Here is an 18,825-nt window from a genome sequence, read left to right as displayed (position 1 = left end):
CAGTATCATTAACATTGACATTATTATTATAACAGTGTGACTGAATTAATGTCAATAACTAACTTGGGTAAAGTCACTTAACCTTTTCTATTATTGTAATACTAAGGTGTTAAAACAGTCCTTTAGAGTCCTAGAATATATGGTCTCTAAAAGTGGGGTTGACATAGGTTTCTGGGAATAGGGAGAGCCTTGGGTACTAAATTAGAAATGTTGCCTTCTATGTATGTGTGTGTGTGTGTGTGTGTGTGTGTGTGTGTGTGTGTGTGTGTGTGTATGTATGTATGGATGGATGTATGGATGTATGGATGTATGTATGTTACTGATAATGGGTCGGTGATGATGTCCTAAAGATTCTAAGGCAGAGGAAAATCTCCAATGTAGAGGAGAGTCTCCAAGGCAAGAAGCATAGGGACTTCCTGAGTGAATCAACTGAGAAAATCTGAATGGTTTATAGACATGAAATGACACAATAAAGACCTCGGTTTAGCCTCGTGGGGGAACATTAGTAGGTAAAGCAACTTAGAGATCATAAGTAGGGTTTCTAGAGAAGTATTGAAGAACAGCAGAGCCTAAGTTTTATTTTCACTTGTAAATACAAGACATTACCTAGATGTGACCATTGGACCAATGAGATGGTTCATCAGATAAGGGCACGTGAACTAAACCTGATGATTTTAGTTTAATTCCCTGAACCCCAACACTAGAAGAACCAACTCCTAAAAGTTGTCTTTTGACTTTGACACTAATGTTGACCCTGTATGAGGGGATGGTCTCCATTTTCACTAACCTGATGCACACAGACGTTACACTTATCACAGAATACCATATCATTCCCTTCTTCACTGTCTGGAGACTGGCACACATCACAGATCACATCTTCATCATACTCTATTCCTAGTCCTTCTTCTGTCTCAATAGCATGGTTCATATTTTCATGGCAGTGGCGTTCCAGAACCTCTATTGTCTTTTCCATAAGAGTCTCATCGATTGGCCCATAACCTGCACAAAAATAAAAACAATCAACCATCATTATCTGTCCGCTGTCATTGCCAAATCATCTACTGCAGGGTTAGGTAGGGCGCTAAAGGATAAACCCATCTTTTTTCTGGTCTAAAGCAACCAGACTTCAAAGAACTTTTTTTTTTTTTTTTTTTTTTTGGAGACAGTGTTCCTCTGTGTAGCCTTGGCTGTCCTGGGACTTGATCTGTAGACCACACTGGCCTCGAACTAACAGAGATCCATCTGCCTCTACCTCCTGAGTGCTAGGATTAAAGACATGTGCCACCACCGTCCAGCAGTAATTTTTTTACAAGAGAAATTCTAACACTTATCAATTACAAGAAAATTAGTGTTTGATACATTAATGAAGAAATACATTTTAGCACATTTTCTTAAAACATTACAGACCCTTTCATTAAAAAAAAAAACAAAAAACTAAATCCTAGTCAGTGGATAAAGGCACTTGCTGCTAAGTCTGATGACCTGATTTTCATCCCTGGGACCCTCTTGGTAGATGCAGAGAATCTACTCTTCAAAGTTCTCTTCCATACACATGCATATGAGATATGTTATATGGCTACCCCTCCACACAAATAAATATAAAATTAAAAAATAAATCCTAGCCAGTCTCCTGATAAAATATTAATTGATTTTCTCTTAGTCATACTAATAGGACTTTCACAAAAAGGTGTAACTTTGAACATTTTAATTTGTAGCATTTAAATCTCTTACCTCTTTGAACACAAATAGTGTTATTATTAGTAACTTAACTTCACTAAGAACACCTAGTGGTTATACCAGGAACTTTTTATATGATAATGTATTTACCCATAAGAGAAAATTCTAGGATGGATATATATATTATATATATATATATATATATATATATATATTATATATATATCAATATATCACACACACACATACACACACGGCTATGTATATGAAATACTGTTTTTCAAACCTGATTTTTTTTTTCAAGACAGGGTTTCTCTGTGTAGCTTTGGAGCCTATCCTGGCACTCGCTCTGGAGACCAGGCTGGCCTCGAACTCACAGAGATCCGCCTGTCTCTGCCTCCCGAGTGCTGGGATTAAAGGCGTGCGCCACCAACGCCCAGCTCAAACCTGATTTTTTAAAAGAAGCAAGTACTATTTTTCAATGACAAGCAGTAATAGAAACCTCTTAACAGTCACAAAGATTTAAATATAATTCTGAAATCACCTCTTTTCATTCTGATTTCTTTTTCTTTTTATACTTTTCTCTCCTCACCTTCCACTCTTAACCTAACTGAAAGATTCATAGGGCTGATGCTGCTAAAAAAAAATATTTTTCTTCTTAAAAGGATCAATGATTTTTTGGACATTATTTATTCTTAGAAACTAAGGAATAATTTTCAAAATGATCCAAAATATATTTAATATTTGTAATGTAAGACACCATAAAAAACTTTCAAATCTGTATTAATTACCTTTTAAAATTTTTCTACTTATGAAGCAAAAAGCTTACTCAGGCTTATTTTTCAGCCTAGACATATCATATACACACACATACACTTACTTACATACACATATATGTATATATTAGATACACACATATAGGTATGTAGGAACAAAGAGTATAGTGTCTAGTCTGGGTATATCCCCAAAGAACTCTGTATTTCATCACACAAATATTTGCATATCCATGTTTTTTACTGCTGCTGTATTAACAATAGCAAGGAAATGGAATCAGCCTAAATAAAATGCCAAACTGATGAATGGATGATAAAAATATAGTACATATATACAATAGAACTTTATTAAGTCATAAAGAAAAATGAATATCACAGGAAAATGGATATAACTGGAAAATATTATATTAAGTATAGTAAACTGGTGTCAGAAAAATAAATACCATGTTTTCACTCATATATGGAGCCTAGAGATAATTTTTTGGTGTTTTTTTGAGACAGGGTTTCTCTGTATTGTTTTGTAGGCTGTCCTGGAACTCGCTCTGTAGACCAGGCTGGCCTTGAACTCACAGAGATCCGCCTGCTCTGCTTCCCGAGTGCTGGGACTAAAGGTGTGTATCACCAAGGCCCAGCAAGCTAATTTTAATATATTTATATTTATGTGACAGTGATTATGTGTAGAGTTCAGTTATTTCTCACTGTAAACCTTTTCATATACCTTCCCTATTTTCCTTCAAATTCATAGCTATTTTCATTAATTGTTGTTCCACGGATATATGTATATACATATATGCTCCTAAATATAAATCTGTTCAATCTGTATAATATTACATTTATTTATGTTTTTAGGGTTAACCATCTGGTACTGCATAACCAACCATTGTGCTTTTCTCTATTTCTCTTGCTCTCAGCATTCCTTAGTTGCCTGTAGTTTTTGTGTAGTTTCATGTGAGCATGGTATAATAAATTGAACTTAAAGCCCACTTAACAAGAGGGAAACAATACTGGAAATCTAGATATTTTCTCAGTGCAAGCAAAGTCATGGCTATTGAAGGAGAACCTACAATCACTACTTTATTAAAACAGTAAATCCCTAATTACATTATAAAAATTGTCCTTATATCCACAGGTAAGTGTAGTCTTTACCCTTCATCAAGGAAACTTGTCTTTGAAACAGATAGAGACCACCACAGAAAACCATAACCAATCAAAATGCAGAGTTGTGGAGCTCAGTCTCAACTGATATATCTACAAAACATGTCCACTAAGGCTCAGGGAACATTATAGATGAGGTAGCAGAATGATTTTAAGAGCAAGAAGACCAAGGAGTTTGCTGTGAGATTGTTGTGTCTCTTAGTGATGTCAGAAGCTACACACATAAAATCTCATCGACATGATTACTTAAATGTGAGCTGAACAAGGATGACACAAATAGACATGCTAAAGTAGACAAGGAAAAAAGTCTATGAGGCCTCACCCCCCCTGCAAAAAAAAAAAACCAACTCTTCTAAGATTAAATGGAGTTTGTTGTCCTGGATGGGACCCTAGACCAGAAAGAGATTAGTAGAGAAAGAACTGAAAGCCCCCAAAAGCCTGGAACATCAGGTAATGTGTTGGTTTCTTCATCCTGACAAATACATCATGGCCAAGATATATGTTAATATTAGGAACACAGAATATATTTTAGGTATACATTTGTATTCTATGTCCTGAATATCCATTTTTTCTGCAAATCAAACCATTCCATAATAAAAAGTAAAATTAGTTGTAAACCAGTGAACTTATAGGGCAGTTTCTTATCAAAGGTAGCATTGTGGTGACTGTGTTATCTACGAATTTTATATGCATGCAAAACCACACACTGTGGTACTTGATTAGGTTGTCATACTCTGCCTTTGTCCCTCTTTTATTCCATTCTCTGTGATTTACACTCTAAATTGGCCACCCCCAATTCCTCTTAGAGGACAAATCAAGAAGAAACAAAAATATACTAAGTGTTTAAGTGCAAAAATTAAAATTTAGTTGGCACCATAACTTCTATCACCATGTCAAAGATGATTTAATATGATTTTAACTTTTTTACATGTATTCATATGCTAGTTTTAACAAAGAGAACTACTTTTAGAGATATTTTCCCATAGGCCTACTATTCTGGTAACAAAATTAGAAGCCTTAAATTAAAGGGCAATGGTCATAGTAACCTGTCATTTGTAGTGGAATAGTGGGTACTGCTAAATGCTGTAGATAGATCTTTTCTCTAACACCTGAAAGACACACCTTTACCTATGGCCAAGAACAGGTCTCAGTATATCCTTTACAACCAGAAGTTCAATCAATAATCACCACACTAACATTAAGTATAATGAAGCAACTTCATGAAACTTATGAGCCATCTGTATCTGTGCTATTATACTGAATAAATAAAGGGAAGGTCATTTAGATCGTATCACTCTATTTTGATATAGATTAAAATAATAGATAAAATACTGCTATGCTTTATGTACCTCATTTCATCAAAAATAAAAATAACTGAAAGGGTAGGTAAGAAAGGAAAGCAAGTTTTACAGGTTCAAACAACTTAAAAAAAAAACACTGGTGAAGACAATGCACAACTTGTAAGAAAACAGCTTACCCATTTCTTCAAGGTCTTCATTGAGTTCCTGAAGCCAAAAGGTATCCATGTCATCTAGGTCATAGCGGCATGTAGATGCTGCCAGCTCTAGGGTATTTATATAGCCAGGCTCTGCAGCCTCTGGAATGGAGCAACGGATATATTTCCGGGGCCGGACAAAGAGAACTTCTTTTACTTTTTCAGATATAATCCTAGAAAAGCAACAGAAAGGCAATGGCAACAATTAACAAATGACAGATTTCAGGTACTGACAAGAAAAGCCAAGTGACTATGGCCATAACCGGGAGCATGCCATGCTATTCACTCTGAGAGGTATGACAGATCCCTTTCTAGAGTCAAACGGTTCTGCAAATTCAGTTTCATCATCATCTGTGAACTTACTGACTGATAATGATATGATTCATTGACCTCCACAGATCTGGGACCCTACTACTATTTATTCTAAGAAAATGTTAATGTATTGTGTGTTCTTGACCTAATGGTCACCAAGTGTATTTAGAAGGGAAAAACCTGGTAATGAATGTTATCTGCACAAAGTTATGCTTAAACATACACCTCAGCAAAACCCATGACTTTTTTTCCATGGATAGAGTTGGTAGTTGATAGTTGGTAGTGCAGAGCACAGGTTTTAGACTCACACAAGCCTGTTTTTTTTCTGTCATTCATTTGTAAAGTGGTCCTGAAAATTACTTAATTTAGGTAAGGTTCAGTTTCCTTTGTGAAAAAGCAGGGACAATAATAATAAACTATTAAAATAACATCAAACTGGTAAGATTAGTATGCTTACATGAAATAAAGTATTTAGTATGGTATATAATAAAAACAGGTTTCAGGAACATTAGTGTTATATTTCTTACAACTTTCTCTATGCAAATGAGATAAAGTCAAGAGATCATACAGTTGTACAAACTCAAGGTATTTCCCAACCATATATGAGAGTGGCTATAGGTTTGAGCCAGGGCTACATGATGGAATAAAAGATTCTTATTACTGTATCAACTTTTGTAGTGAGCTTGAGCAAATCCATAGCTCTCCTGATACCTAAGAACCCAAGGCAAGAGAACCAATCAGAGGAAGAAATGGAAAAATTTTATGTCTATAACTTATTCTATACTTGATGGTTTAAGTACCAGATGAGGCATCAGAAAATATAACCAAGAGGAAAACTCTGGATTATTATTTCCTGGAAATTTTAAAGAACAGAGTAGAGAGAGAGAGAGAGAGAGAGAGAGAGAGAGAGAGAGAGAGAGAGAGAGAGAGAGAGAGAAACAGACACACTCATGTTATCATAAAATAATGAAAACCATTCCTCTGGAAGGATTTGAGATTTAATTTAATTCTAGAGTCATTATATATAGGAGGATTAATAAACTTATCAATACATGTACTATATATATAGTTGACCATGCAAATGTAGAAAGTACATATTTTCTTCTAGGCATTCTTCCCAAAGCCTGTGATTCCAAATAATTATTTTGAATAATTACTATACATATTTGTATATTAAAATTCTTCTACCATATAGAGATCCAAAAACAAAAGCAATAAATATTTGAGGAAAATGCAGAAATTTTAAGAATTGAAGCTAAAATTTTGGGAACTGTATTCAGAGGCCTGCTTCCAACTGAAAAGGACAAAATACATGCTCTCCATAGATTTCAAGATCAAATATACAGCACTTCTTGGGTGCATGGCCTTACAAGGCAATTATAGACTATTTGATTTTTTTCAAGGTATCTTTTTCTAAAAAAAGACTTTATAGCTAATGATTCATTTCAAGTGCTTTAAATTATGCAAGGTAAAAGGTAGATTATAAATTTTCTTGAATGAACCTTATGCTTATAAAGCTTCTGGAAGAACACAAAGGAGAATATATTTATAACATCAGGGTAGGGAAAGATATTTTAAATGAAGCACAAATGCCACCAAACACAAAAGTAAAAGAATGAAAAAACTCACATACTAAAACTCTGGTTATTAAATGTGTGAAAAAGCAATTCATGGGGTAGAAAATATTTACAATTAAAGATAGACAAAGAACCCAATTAAAAAACTAGGCAAAATATTTATGCAGACACTTCATAAATAAGGCTACCTCTTATGGAAAATAAGCAATTAAAAGGCTCTTACCCTCACTAGCTACAATAGATATTGAAATCATAATCACTGTTATCTATCAGAATGGCTAATATTTAAAAGACTGACCCTAAATTTGCCTATGAAGGTCTAACAGAAGCAAATATATCTATTATTATACTGCTGGCTTGGGCATGAATTGATATAAGCCACTCTGGCAGCAAATATTATGGGTATAAAGTATAATAGAATATGAATAGACATGTGTCCTATGACCTAGCAAATATACTCCTAGGTATATATTTAATAAAAATGTATGGACATGAGTGTAAAAAGGTTCAGTTTCTGCAATTGCTAGAAACAATTTAAATGTCTATTAAAGGTAAATGGATAAAATGTGGCATATTCACACAATGAAATATAATGCATGGGTGAAAATTAATGAACTATTTCATGCAACAGCATGGATGGATCTCACAAGCATAATGATGAACAAAGCAATCCAGTCTCAAATGAATACATACTATAGGAGTTTATTTATATGAAGTTCAAAAACTGGCAAAACTGTTACCTACGGTGAGGGAGGTCAGTTACTGGCAGGGAGCAGAAGAAAGGCTTCTGGGGTGTTGGTAATGTTCTATTTCTTGATCTGAGTGGCAGTTAAATGAATACATTTAATTCACGAAAATTCATTCATCTATACAATCATGCATTCTATACTTTCTGAGTGTACACCATATTTCAATGCAAAGTTTATCATAATGATAATTAGAATGGTGATGCCATCTTAGTCATCTTTTCATTAAGTATAATGAACTAAAATCTGAATCTAAGGACTGAAACAATAGCACCAAATGCAAGAAAAACACATGGGTAGAAGGTCAAATTAATGTAAATTTACAAGAGAAGTTACTGAATTAATGACAGAGGAGATCTTTGAATATGTTACTTTGGAATTTTTATTTTATTTTTGGCTTTTTTTTCAGACAGGGTCTCACTAGGTAGCCCTGGCTACCTCACTAGGTAACCATGTAGATCAGGTTAGTCTCTAACTCACAGAGATCCACCTGCCTCTGCATTCTGAGTGCTACCATGCCTGTAGAATTTTACTTTTTGAGACAGGTTCTTACTATCCTTCCTGCTTCAGCCTCTCAAGTCCTGGGATTACAGGTGTGTTATCAGCCCCAGCCTGGAACTTTTTATAAAACAGCTTAAATTATCATCATTTACACACACACACACACACACACACACACACACACACACACACACACACACACAACACACACTCTCTCTCTCTCTCTCTCTCTCTCTCTCTCTCTCTCTCTCTCTCTCTCTCTCTCTTCTGGTTATCAAAAGACACTTTGCTTCATGTGTGTGTGCATGTGTGTTTGTGTGTGGTGTGTGCATGTGTTACAGCTTTAGAGCAGTGGTTCTCAACTTTCCTAGTGCTGTGACACTTTAATACAGTTCCCCATGTTGTAGTTACCCCAACCATAAAATTATTTCATTGCTACTTCATAACTGTAATTTTGCTATTATTATGAATTGAAATGCAAATATCTGATATGCAGGATATCTGATATGTCACCCCCAAAGGGGTTGAGAACCACAGGCTGAGAACCACTACTTTGAGGAAATCCTAGAACACTTATGATTTTCTTTGCCAGCCATTATGGACTAGGTATAGACACACTATGAACAGCATCAGATCACTGACCAAATCAGCAAATGTTCATAAACTCAAAGGTTTAAGTAATTTTGTCAGGACAAGGTAAGCATAGCTTTCAATTTAGATCCTTTAGTATAAATGAATGTTGTAGTGAATTTATAGACAACTGGCTATTGGCAAAGGACCCACAATCATATCTCTATAGAAAGGTTTATTCACCTGTTCTTCACTTGTAGGTCAGAGTGGCTGTAATACTATTAACTCTGGCCCAATTGGACACTACTGCGCCACTGAGGTGTTATTGAAAACGAAACTTCTATGACTATTGTTTGGACTAAAGCTTAACATAGTGTCTTATTGACAGTGACCTCTCAGGGAGTTTTTAAATGATCTAGAGATTTGAAGGATAGAGACTATGCTGTTTCTTAATGAGTGCCTAGAATTATTTTTGAATAATATAGAAACTATATATCACATTATAGATTTTTTTAAAGATTTGAAATTAGTATCTTAAAATTAACTAAATAATACTCTCAAAATGCCTTTTTAAAAAAAGATATGGTCTCAACTCTGTAAACTCATCACAAATCCCAGGCTGTCTTCAAACTCATGCTAATCCTTCTGTCTTTGCTTTCTAAGTGCTGGATTTATAGAACTGAATCACAACCCCTGATGCCATAAATATGTTTAGGTATAGTCTCCCAAAATGCCCCTTGTTAATTTTTTTACTTTGTAATGACCTCTTCTTCCCAAATCTCTGTGACTCAGTGTATGAGACAGTTACCATTTCCATGACATAATGGCATTTTCAAACTCCCACATATTCTTTTACAATGTGACTCTGGTATTCTTCAAGTTCTGAAGATTATTTCTCCTCCCTTTGAATAAGGGATGGCTTATGATGGTTTTGACCAACAGAAGTAATGTTATGAGGACTGAAAGGCTGAGTCATAAAAAGGAAAGTAGCCTTCACTTGGATGTTAGGAAGGAACAGGTACACTAAATCTTGTGTCTGGAGCCTATAAGGAATGTAACTGCTGAGACTGTCAGACTATGAGAGAGTCAAGCCACATGTAATCCTCATGTCATGCCAGTTAAGGAAAAGACCTTTATAGGTTTCTAAACCTGACCCCCAGATACTTTGCAGACTTCAAACTTCAACTCTAGTTGCTCTGAGCTGCTAAGTTTGAGGGCAATTTACTATTAGCACTGAAGCTTATAATGGAAACAATAGAGGCAGCTTTAGACTTCAAATAACAAACATGTATGAAAATGCTCTCTATATTGTACACACTATTCAATTTTCATAATCAAAATAAAGAATGGTAGAATTCTGTGGCCTAAAATGGAATGGGAAAGATGTGGGCAGTCAAGGGGTAGAGGAAGTAGTTGGAGATGTAAGAGGCAATGATGCCCAGGGAAGTTAAAAGGCAGGCTTCTGTACCCATGCATCATTAAGGGGCATTTTCTTTCCAACTTAAGACATGAACTCTGCATGTATTTTGAAAGTAGAGTCAACAGTATCTACTACATATGGAAACTGAATATGGGTCATAGGACAATAAACAGTAAATGATCCCAAAGATGTTGGTCTCAAAAAACCTTATCTCTTAGAATCAATCTCTCTCTCCCCCCTCTCTCCCTTCCTCCCCCTCTCTTTGTGGGGGAGGTCCTACTGATTGGAGGTTGCAGTATACTATGGCCTGGCAGCTCTCTTCAAGGTCAGCAACATGGATGACTACCCCATCCCCACCTCCAGCAGAAGGTGCTCTGTTCTCTATCTGACCTTATTTGGAGACTGTCTCTAGGCCTAGATGCCTGACTTATCTCTATTATGACCCTTGATGTAGTTCCCTGCAGAAGCTTTATCCTTGCTGCCCATGTGGTAATTAGACATTGTGCTAGCAGCATTACAATAGGACCATGCTTCCACATATAATAACTAAGACTTGTACTAGGAGCTTTATGATAGGAGCATGCTGTTTAATGCATGTTAGGTGATGCCCCAGCCACTATCCCCATCTTTTATATCACCCCTCACTCCTGAATAAAGTTGTGCTGATTCACTGAAGTTATCTCCTGGAGAGCTATATCTGCTGTGCTCACAGGCTCTCTGTCTTCATTTCTGTCCCTTGTCCTCATGGACTGGTGGCCAACAGGCCATGAGGGCAATGGGGATCCCTTCCTCCTTCCGTACCAGAAGGCTGACTGGGGTTTGATCCTGTGCAGGCCTTGGGCATATATTTTCTGGTTATGACAGGACTGTTGTACTCATGAACTCACAGCTTCCCAACTATTTTATTAGTTCAGTATCACCTCTATAACACTTAATAAAAATACCATGAGAAAAGAACACAAGGTTTTTCTCATGTCAGAAACATAGAGAAAAAAATTCTTAATGAAATATCACCAAATTATATCAAGCATTATACCAAAAAATTCTAAATTCAAGTCATGGACTGAACTGTACCATTCCACAGTCAAAAACCTAACCTCAATGTAACTGTGCTTGGAGACAGGGGTAATAGGGAATAGTTAAACTTAAATGAGGCTATACAGATAAAGCATGTCCATCCATTAAGAAAAGGTCATAATAGCAGGAAGGACTAACACCCTTATCAGAAGCTAAATCCTGCTGAACCTTGATCCTGAGAAGTTCAGCCTTTAGAATTTTGAGAAGTAAGTTTCTGCAGTTAAAAGCATCCAACCTATAGGATTTTATTTAAATGGCAGTCCAAGTTAGTATATAAAGATTTATTTCAACACTGCAAGCCTAGTCAATATTAAAAAACTTCCATTCACAATCTATGACATTAACAGGCTAAAGGAGACAAATTCATATGCTCCTACCATTTGATACAGAAAGAGTATATGAGATGATAAAAATTATAATGGATTAGGAGCAAAGGTGAGTTTCTTCAATTTGATAAGCAAATTTATAAAAACCCTATAGTTAATATCATACTTAATACTGAAAGATTGAATGCTTTCTACCTAAGACTGGACAGATGGTAAGAGTCTCTGTTCTCACCAGGTGTTGGTGGCACACACCTTTAATTCCAGCACTCAGAGACAGAGGCAGGCATATCTCTGTGAGAGTTCCAGGCCTGCCTGGTCTACAGAGCTAATTCCAGGGCAGCTAGGGCTATTAAACAGAGAAGCCCTGTCTCAACCTCTTGCCTAAAGGTCACTGTTCTCAATGTGATACTGGAAGTTTTAGGCACTGAGATAAGTCAGCAAAGAAAAAGATAAAGAGACTGGGAAGGAAGAAGGAAAACTATTCTTGTTTTTCAGGTGACATGATAGTGTATGTGGAAAAATACCTAGGAACTGAGACCTCGAGGCTCATATCTGTAATTCCAACACTCAGGAAGCTGAGGTAGGAAGATTGCCCATGAGTTCAAGGCCAGACTGGGCTATAAGCCAGACTCTAACCCAAAATATTTGTTTTTTAAAGGTTGATGGAGCAATGGTTTAGGCATTAAGATCACTGTCTTTGCTTCCAGATGACGTGGGTTCAATTCTAGCACATACATGGATGCCTACACTGATTCAAACTCCCGTCCCAGGGGATTCAAACCTTTCTTTGGTCTCCATGGACACTGCACAGGCATATATACAGGCAAGATATCCATATACAAAAAATAACTAAATACAAAAATCAAAATAGTTTTAAAAGACATATAAAAAGGCAAACACCTATATACATAAAAAATAAAATAATTTTAAAAAATTTAAAAATTGAAATTATGAAATTTGCTGAAAATGAATGGAACTAGAAAATATTGAGGTAACCCAGACACCCAAAGACAAATGCTCTGTCTTCTCTTTCCTATGTGGATCCCAGCTTTGAAAGCATAGATGCTGTGTTAACCTGGAGTGTCTTAAAGACCAGGAAGCTAGAAAAGTACCTTAAGGAGGGGGAAATAGTGGATACAAGTGATACAAAAGTAGAGAGGATAGTAGTGTTATTTAGAATGGGTGAAACAGAAATGAGGTGGGTAGATGAGAGAGATGAAGGAGTAGAAGGAAAAACTAACTAAAACTAAGGAGATATGAAAAAACCATATGTGGAAACTTACTACTAAAGAGCTGGAGGATAGGGAGAAGTGCTGTAAAACATAATCTCTTGGACATAATATGGCTACTGCATTCATGAAATCACAGCAGCTTAACTCCATTAAGACTTACATAAAATTTGGTTCTTCAACATTCCATCATGGACAGGGGAAGAGCTTGGAAGTTCCACACTTCCCTTTAGGAATGAACTATTGGCAGTTAATGGCTACTGGGGAAGAACCACCATTTCTTTTGGTGGTATAACCAGTAGGTTTTGCCTATGCTCTAGTAAATAACCTTCTACTCATGCTCATGTAAGCAATTCTAATTAAGCTTAAAAATACACAGGAGCCGGGTGTTGGTGGTGCATGTCTTTAATCCCAGCACTTGGGAGACAGAGGCAGGCATATCTCTGTGAGTTTGAGACCAGCCTGGTCTACAAGAGCTAGTTCCAGGACAGCCTCCAAAGCCACAGAGAAACCCTGTCTCAAAAAAATAAATAAAAAAATACACACAAAAGCAGGAGGGTTATTTGTTGGAAAGAAGTACTTCAAGAGAAATAGGAGGGAGAGAAGAGAGGGTAATGGAATGTATGTGATCAAAACATACATGCATGAAATTGACAAAGAGTAAACTTTAAAAATTAATTCAATATAGATCATACATTTAAATGAAAGCATATAACTACAATATTCTTAAAAGAAACACATGAGAAAATCTTTGAAACGGATGTAGGGTCAGGTGAAAAAATTCATAGACTTGACTCTTAAAAACACAACCCAAAAGAAAAAAAATGACCTGGAGTAAAAACACCTTTACTTTCTAAAAGACCACTAAAAGGATGAAAAGACAATTTACATCTATATTAAGCTATGAGAAAGTAAAAGCAAACCACATTTTTTGAGGCAGAGGCTATGTATCTCTCTCTGTCCTGGAACTAGATATGTAGACCAGGCTGGCCTTGAACTCCCAGAGATCTGCCTGCCCTACCTCCCAAATGAATGGATTAAAGATGGTACACCACCACACTGGGAGCAAACCACATACTTGACAAGAGACTCTTATTGCAAATGTAAAACAGTTCTGAAGACTCAATATTAATAAGCCAATATTAATTAATAAACTCATATTAATAATGATGTCAAGGTACCTTCGTGATTAAGGGCACTTGCCACTAAGCCTAATGACATGAGTTTGATTATTGGAAACCATGCTAGACAGAGAGCAATGACTTCTGAAAGTTATTCTCTCACTTCTACATAAGTGTATGTCTAACCCCTCCAAAAAATATAAAAGGAAAAAAAACCCAAGAAATAAATCGGAAAATGATCAAACATCATGAAGATACATTCCACTGAAGAGATTCAGGTCCTATACAGAAGCCAGTCTTGCAGCCACTTCATGTTATAGAGTCAAGTAAGTGTAATACAACAACCCAAAACATTAACTGAATTAATTTGATTTTATTTTGTGAGTCAGTGTCTCATCATGTCCAGGATGCTTCCTAAGTATTGTATGTACCAACATGGCTAAATTTGTTTTTGAAAATAGAGATGAAGATATAGAAATGTATTTTTTCAATATCCTAATACCATATCACAAAGACTTATTTTTTTAAAGATTTTATTTTTTATGTATATAACATTCTGCTTCCATGTATATCTGCACATCAGTAGAGGGCACCAGATCTCATAACGGATGGTTGTGAGCCACCATGTGGTTGCTGGGAATTGAACTCAGGACCTCTGGAAAAACAGACAGTGCTCTTAACTTCTGAGCCATCTCTCCACCCTGACTTAATTTTTAAAGTCCTACAAAGTCCAAAAAAATAAAAACCATAGAACACGCTGACCTCTGAAAGATGCTGGCTGTTTAAGAGTAGCAGGTGCAATAAGTGGTTGTAATTGAGATCAGGTATTTCAAATATAAAGCTTTGATTCTATAATTGAGCCTCCAAATATGGTTGATTACTATTTAAAGCCAAAGGGGATATTCAAAGGATCTTAAAAAGTACAAACTCCAGGGGCTAGGAAGATAAATTAGGTGGTAAAGTGCACACTTTGCAAACACAAGAACCTGTGTTTGATCCACAGGACCCTCATGAAAACAAGCAAGCAAACAAACAAAAAAAGAAGCTCGGCATGGTGGTGTGTTCTTGTAATCCCAGTACCAAGGATTCCCTGGGGCTTATTGGCCAACCATCAAACCTAGAGAATTCCAGACCATGACTGCCTTTAAAAAAGGAAAAAAAGGCCGGGCGTTGGTGGCGCATGCCTTTAATCCCAGCACTCGGGAGGCAGAGGCAGCCGGATCTCTGTGAGTTCGAGGCCAGCCTAGTCTCCAAAGCGAGTGCCAGGATAGGCTCCAAAGGTACACAGAGAAACCCTGTCTCGAAAAACCAACCCCCCCAAAGGCTTCCCCCTCTAAATAGTCTGAGGAGACTTGTAAAAATTGTTCACTACTCTCTTGGCCAAGAAAACTCCATAAAATCATACAAATGAAAAGGTTCAAATCCTTGTGTTCCCTTTAAGAATATCCTTGAAACTGTCTAAGTCATTAAGGGCATGCACATCAGAAAAGCCACTAAGTATCAGAAAATGTCACTTTTAAATAGTAATGTGTGGTCTTCAACATGTCTTGCATATTTGGGAAATTCACAGAGACAGATGATCTGGGCAAGTGGGAGCTCACTGACTCCAGACTAACAGCTGGGGAACCTGCATAAAACCGAACTAGGCCCTTGAACGTGGGTGATAGTTGGGGGGCTGGGCAGTCTAATGGGGTCACTGACAGTGGAACCAGTATTTATCCCTAGTGCCTGAACTAGCTTTTTGGAGCCCATTCCCTATGGAGGGATACCTTACTCAGCCTAGATATGGGAGGACCTCGGTCCTGTCTCAAGTGATGTGACAGACTTTGTTGACTCCCCATGGGAGGCCTTAACCTCTCCAAGGAGTGGATGGTGAGTGGGGTGGGGTGAGTGGGAACTGGGGTTGGTATATAAAATAAGATTGTTTTAAAAATAAAAATATTTTTTAAAAAAGTAATAATGTGTGCCTTTCTGGTAGTATAATGTTGGAATAAGTAGGTGTGTCCAGGTCAAACAGTAGGGCTGGACTTAGGGTCTGTATTTCAAAAACAATGCTGAATTTTTGCTGCATATATTTAAACATGCAGAGAGTAATGCTGAACTTAAGGGCTTAGATGTAGTCTCTGTAGTCATTGAACACATGCAGGTTAGCTTAACATGGGCTGTTGAACTTAGAGTTCATGGTCTGATTAACCCATACATGAATGCCCTCTGTCACACTGAGATGATCTTCACTAACAAAGAACAAATTGTGCTTAAGCTAGAAGAAACTGCATAAACTAAAAATGTATCCCCAAGAAACATAAACACTTACGGCTTGGGAATAAATTCAGCATAAATTTAAAGTTTAATAAAAAAAAGATGGATGGCACCCGAGGAATGACATCCAAGGTTGTCCCTGGAACTCCACATGCTTGTACACACACACACACACACACACACACACACACACACACACACACACACACACACACACCCCTACCTACCTACCTACCTACCTACCTACCTACCTACCTACCTACCTGTTAAAGTCAGGAATACGATTAACATATTCCATAAAAATCGCTCCCAAAGTGTCACCCCTAGACTACTAGTAAAAACACTGTTCGAGTTACTGCTAGAAATTCTTAGCTGAGTGTAGTGTTGCATGTCTGTAATCCCAGCACAGGAGGTGGCAAGGAGCTACACAGTGATACACACTATATAGAACAACAAAGCAAAACAAATTTAAGCCTCACACTTCAGATCTACCAAATGTAGGGGAAGCTGTAGCCACGCCTTCTTAGGGGCTGGCTACAGGAGTACCTGAGGGCTTGTGAGGGCGTGGTCAGAGTGAGTAGGGGGACTGCGTTTTCAGTTTCGGTTTCTCTTTGCTGCTTGCTGTACAGACTACCACCGGCTGGCTGGTTCGCTCTGTAAGTAAGGCTTTTCCCTATTAAATACCCTTATATTTCTACCTGACTCCGTATTGGTAATTTCCTACTATAACCAAACCAAAAGCTCTGAGATAAGGTTTAAAAGTCTTTTTTTTTTTTTTTTTTTTTGGACACAGGGTTTCACTATGTGTAGCCATGGCTGGTCTGAGAACTCGCTATGTAGTCTGGGCTAGTCTTGAACTCAGAGAGATAAGTTTGCCTGCCTTTGCTTCACAAAAGCTGGGATTAAAGGAGTCTGTACCATCATGCTCCCAGCAAGAAGTCTGTTTTAACAAATCTTCCAAGTACCTTTGCTAAGGAAATGAAATATATACTACAGAATGATTCTTATTTGACACCTTCTAAGAAATTCAAAATACAATCTATCAAGAGCAATCAGTTCTGAATTTCATTAAGGGATTTAATATGATCAATAATTAATTTAGTTGCTTACTTTGACCAATTAAAATTAAGGACTTTATAAAATAGACAAAAAATATGGGAAACAGAGGAGATTTAGTAAAAAATTGCAACATATAAAATGGTAAATATCCTAAACTCTTAGAATAAATTAGAGCACTGAGGGCTTGTATGAATTAGGGAGTAAAATGTCTCTGTGAGAGGAAGCTAACTCTCAAGTCTGTAAATTTACTCTTCTTAAACTATTCTAATTTTATTGCATTACTTATCAGGTAGATATAACTTTTAAAGCAGTACATTCTCCACTTAAGCCAAAAAAATAAAACTCATCCCAATAAAGAATATTTGATATACAGAATTAATACGAATTGTTTTAATAATTTTAATAATTATTTAATAATAATAATAAATTGTTTCAATAATCCTTGGAGCATTAATAGAAAATGCAGCAATAGGGCATTACATTGATATAAAAATATGACAGCTGTTTAGGAGGTGGGAAATGTTACCAACGATAAGCAAGTGAAACTTAGAATGTGTGTTAAAGAAGAAAGGGTTTGAGAGCTTTCTGTAACAGAGTATGGGGTACCTGGGCCTGCATTTCTAGAAGTGATTCTAGAACATAAATAGGACATATGAAACTGGTGATAGGAGTAGAGAAGTTGAGGATGTTTATCTCTAACTTTAAGAACCTAACATGGAGCTGAAGAGATGGCTCAGTGGTTAAGAGCACCAACTGTTCTTCCAAAGGACCTGGGTTCAATCCCCATCATCCACATGGCAGCTTACAACTGTCTGTAACTCTAGTTCCAGGGGATCTGATACCTTTACCCCAATGCATATAAAATAAATGTTAAATAAAAAATAAAAGAACCTAACATGTATTAAACATGGTGACATATGCTTGCAGTCCTAGTACTCAGAGGGCTGAGGCAGAAGGACAGTAGTTTGAGGCTATTCTGGGATATATAGTGAGTTCAAGGACTGTATAGTGAGACACTATCTCAAAAAAGGTACTACATGTTCTACCAGCCCTTTATCTGGAGCTGTGTATTCTACTTACTCATTCTTGCATTTGCTCAAACATACTGAACATTCTACTCCATGTCAGAGTTGTGTAAAGCACTGGGTACACCAAAACCAGTAGGATAAAATGATTTATAAAACCAGCACTACTTTTGAAGAGCTTACTACTCCCTCTGGAATAAAAACTATTTTCCCACAAATCAGTCGTTCTACCTTAACTGTTTTCAAGAATTTAAAATGAAGGTTGTGTGCTTACTGACACCAACTATTCTATTACTCCCTTTTCATTTGAATTTCTGTTTTAGAAGCTATATGCTTTGGCTAAATATTAGTACCATCACAAATGAGGCTCCACTTACATTGAAGCAATTTCCTATGGGAAACTTATCTCTTCAAACACTAATAAATGCTACTGATGGCTGATTCAGATATGGAAATCTTGGAGAAATCATTTCCCAACTTTATATTGGACTTCAAAGCATTTC

General features: G+C 36.7%; 1 protein-coding gene across 15 annotated transcripts in view; it reads right to left on the bottom strand.

Annotated features, from left to right (window-relative positions):
- The window catches only part of Jade3 (jade family PHD finger 3), a 126,743-nt gene that overhangs the window by 40,322 nt on the left and 67,596 nt on the right, over nucleotides 1–18,825 (bottom strand). For all 15 annotated transcript variants that reach the window (XM_035450009.1, XM_027432300.2, XM_027432301.2 and 12 more), the window contains 2 exons: nucleotides 5,083–5,273; nucleotides 788–999 (listed from right to left, as the gene is read on the bottom strand). In XM_035450009.1, the coding sequence (XP_035305900.1) occupies nucleotides 788–999; nucleotides 5,083–5,273 (403 nt within the window). The remainder of the gene's footprint in view (nucleotides 1–787; nucleotides 1,000–5,082; nucleotides 5,274–18,825) is intronic.

Source organism: Cricetulus griseus, chromosome X (genome assembly GCF_003668045.3).
Source record: "Cricetulus griseus strain 17A/GY chromosome X, alternate assembly CriGri-PICRH-1.0, whole genome shotgun sequence".
Classification (NCBI taxonomy): domain Eukaryota; kingdom Metazoa; phylum Chordata; class Mammalia; order Rodentia; family Cricetidae; genus Cricetulus; species Cricetulus griseus.
This window is presented reverse-complemented; position numbering and strand designations above follow the sequence as displayed.